Here is a 2691-nt window from a genome sequence, read left to right as displayed (position 1 = left end):
AATGTAGCTAGTACGTACCTTCGGTGACACTACTAGTGTAGCAAGAATTAAGTGTCGCCCAACAACGCCGAAACTTGTATGAACATCAATTTGATAATAAACAATTTGTATTAATGAAATCTTGAAGAACAAATGAGTTTACAAATGATCACTCCGGACCTATTTATACTTTGCTGAAACTACTAGACACTAACTAATATTTAACTATAATTTAAACAGACCGGGATTAAACGAACAATTATACCAACTCTTGTTCTCTACATTGAATATTAGGATGACTTTTTAAGTTTTTGCTTCATCATTAGTTGAGTAACTTTATATATTACGTTGTAATATTTGTATAAAATAGACCTAATTTTTAGTTACAACTCACATATAATAATATTCACCAGGATTGCTTTGGTTTACATTTCAATTCTTTCATATATTGGCTTACTTCACTTTTGCTGTGTACAATGATTTCAATGTCAGGTATTTTGAGGATGGTAGCAGAAAAGGTGGCCCGGGCTTTACCTGACAACAACAATTTCCTTCACTTGGCTGCGTCACGCGGGTTTCTAGATGGCGTGAAGTACTTGCTTGATCATAAGTTCGGTATAGATGTGCTAAGACATGATGAGGATGGCTTTTGTCCAATACACCTTGCATCTAAAAATGGCCATCTACATGTGACCAAAGTGCTACTTGATCACTACCCAGATGCAAGAGAGTTTCTAAGCAAACAACATCAAAATATTTTACATGTTGCTTCCGAGTATGGAAAATATAACATTGTCAAGTACATACTTAAGACCAAATGGACAGAATTTCTTATCAATGAGAAAGACAAAAATGGGCACACACCTTTGCATTTGGCCACAAAAAATTGGCACCTGAAGGTTGTAAGCGCGCTAACATGGGCTCCTAGAGTTGATCTAAAGCAAGTTAATGAGGAAGGATTAACAGCCCTTGAGGTAGCTGAAAAATACATGGAAGTAATGGCTCCATTTAAGAAGGTACATTAGATGTGTTTCCATTAATCTTTAGTTATAGCTTTAAAAGGGAGAGTTTTAAGCTAGACACGATTTTTGCGAGAACAAAACAAATTATTCATTTTCTCAATCTGAAAAGTTTATAAAATATAAGAAAATGGTTAAGATGCAATATGTATGTTGCCCAGATTTGATCTTTACACAACTTGATCGATTAAACAAAGATAAAACATAATTGATATCAACAAAACTTTATTGATAACATGATGATACAAACGTTATAACAATTCCGAAATGTTTTGACTCTTTAACATTGACCCATATTTATACAATACTAGAGCCTATCCTAATCTGACATTTGTTATGGAAGTTATAAACTTTCCATTTGACATTTCTAGACCCTATACTTACATGTACATTCAATATACAACATAAACATACTTTGACATATATAATTACAACACGACCCCTAAACTTTGTGTTACATGTATTAACCAAATTACAGGCCAACAATGTAGATATCTCATGAAATCAAAAAAGAAATATGAATAAATTTAGTTTATTCATAGAAACTACACATGTGCAAGTCATTTAGTCATATGCAGGTTATATTCCATGCACATAACCTACACATGTGAAGGTAAATGTTTAAAAATTAAAATACATATGAACAAATTAGCTTAATGGTTTATATCTATATGTATATACATATCAACTTATCATAGTTATGATTTTGTGTAGAGATTAACATGTATTGCATTGAGGTCTGCTGGCACTCCAAAAACTCATATTAAAGATCGTGAAACCGTGAAGAGATTAGAAGCTGCAAAATATGAACCATACAATATGGGCTACTGCAAGGCTAGACTTAACACGCTCCTCCTGGTGTCAGCACTAGTAGCCACCGTGACCTTTGCTGCTGGATTCACAATGCCTGGTGGCAATAACAGTTCAGGTTCACATGTAGGCATGGTTTCTATGCTACATAAGATAAATTTCCAACTGTTTCTGATTTGTGATAGTATAGCTGTGTATAGCTCCATTATCGTGATGGTTATGCTAATGTGGGCACAATTAGGTGATCTTAATCTAATGCTTAATGCTTTGAGGCAGGCACAACGATTGTTGGGGTTATCACTCGCTATGATGTCTTTAGCATTCGTGGCTGGTGTGAATCTTGTTGTGACTGAATCCCATTGGCTATCTGTAATAACTTTGGTTATGGGAATTGGATCACTTATTATCCTCCTAGCTCTCTTTGTCCCACTTTTTTTGCCCTACACATCCAGACTTTTAATCTTTCGTTATATCTCCTACTATCCCTTTAAAGGGTTGATGCTAATCTCTTAAAGTTAACAAGAAAAAAAAATCTTTAATGTATGTTTTACTTACAATGTATGAAATATTGAACATATTGTATATTGAAAGATTGTACGTCTTGAATGACTAAATGTACGTGACTACAATTATATTTGTAATTATAGGTTCTTGACTTCTTGTTGACTTTGGTCTTTGGGTTGTTGATATCTTGCAATCCATGTTAAAACTTGTATGACAAGAAATGGAACTCAAAATAAGTGGGAAATTAGAGAATTTTTCATTTTAAATGTTAAAAAAATACTAAAAAGTTTCATTTTTCTTGTAAGAAACACATTTTTACATAATCTCTTTTAGAGCTTTTACATAAAGTAGTTTTCTAGGTATAAGACTAGAAATAAAT

General features: G+C 33.1%; 1 protein-coding gene across 1 annotated transcript; it reads left to right on the top strand.

Annotated features, from left to right (window-relative positions):
* The first annotated feature begins 234 nt into the window (after positions 1 to 234).
* Positions 235 to 2430, top strand: LOC143540064 (protein ACCELERATED CELL DEATH 6-like). Its single transcript, XM_077033221.1, has 2 exons — positions 235 to 995; positions 1713 to 2430. The coding sequence occupies exons 1-2, from the start codon at positions 456 to 458 to the stop codon at positions 2319 to 2321; spliced, it is 1149 nt and encodes a 382-aa protein (XP_076889336.1). The 5' UTR covers positions 235 to 455; the 3' UTR covers positions 2322 to 2430.
* The last annotated feature ends 261 nt before the right edge of the window (positions 2431 to 2691 follow it).

The sequence above is a fragment of the Bidens hawaiensis genome, unplaced genomic scaffold, assembly GCF_021521415.1.
Source record: "Bidens hawaiensis isolate Kalapana, Puna unplaced genomic scaffold, B.hawaiensis_p1.1 tig00012136_1, whole genome shotgun sequence".
NCBI lineage: Eukaryota > Viridiplantae > Streptophyta > Magnoliopsida > Asterales > Asteraceae > Bidens > Bidens hawaiensis.
Note: the sequence above shows the minus strand (reverse complement) of the source record. Positions and strands in the feature narration are given on the sequence as shown.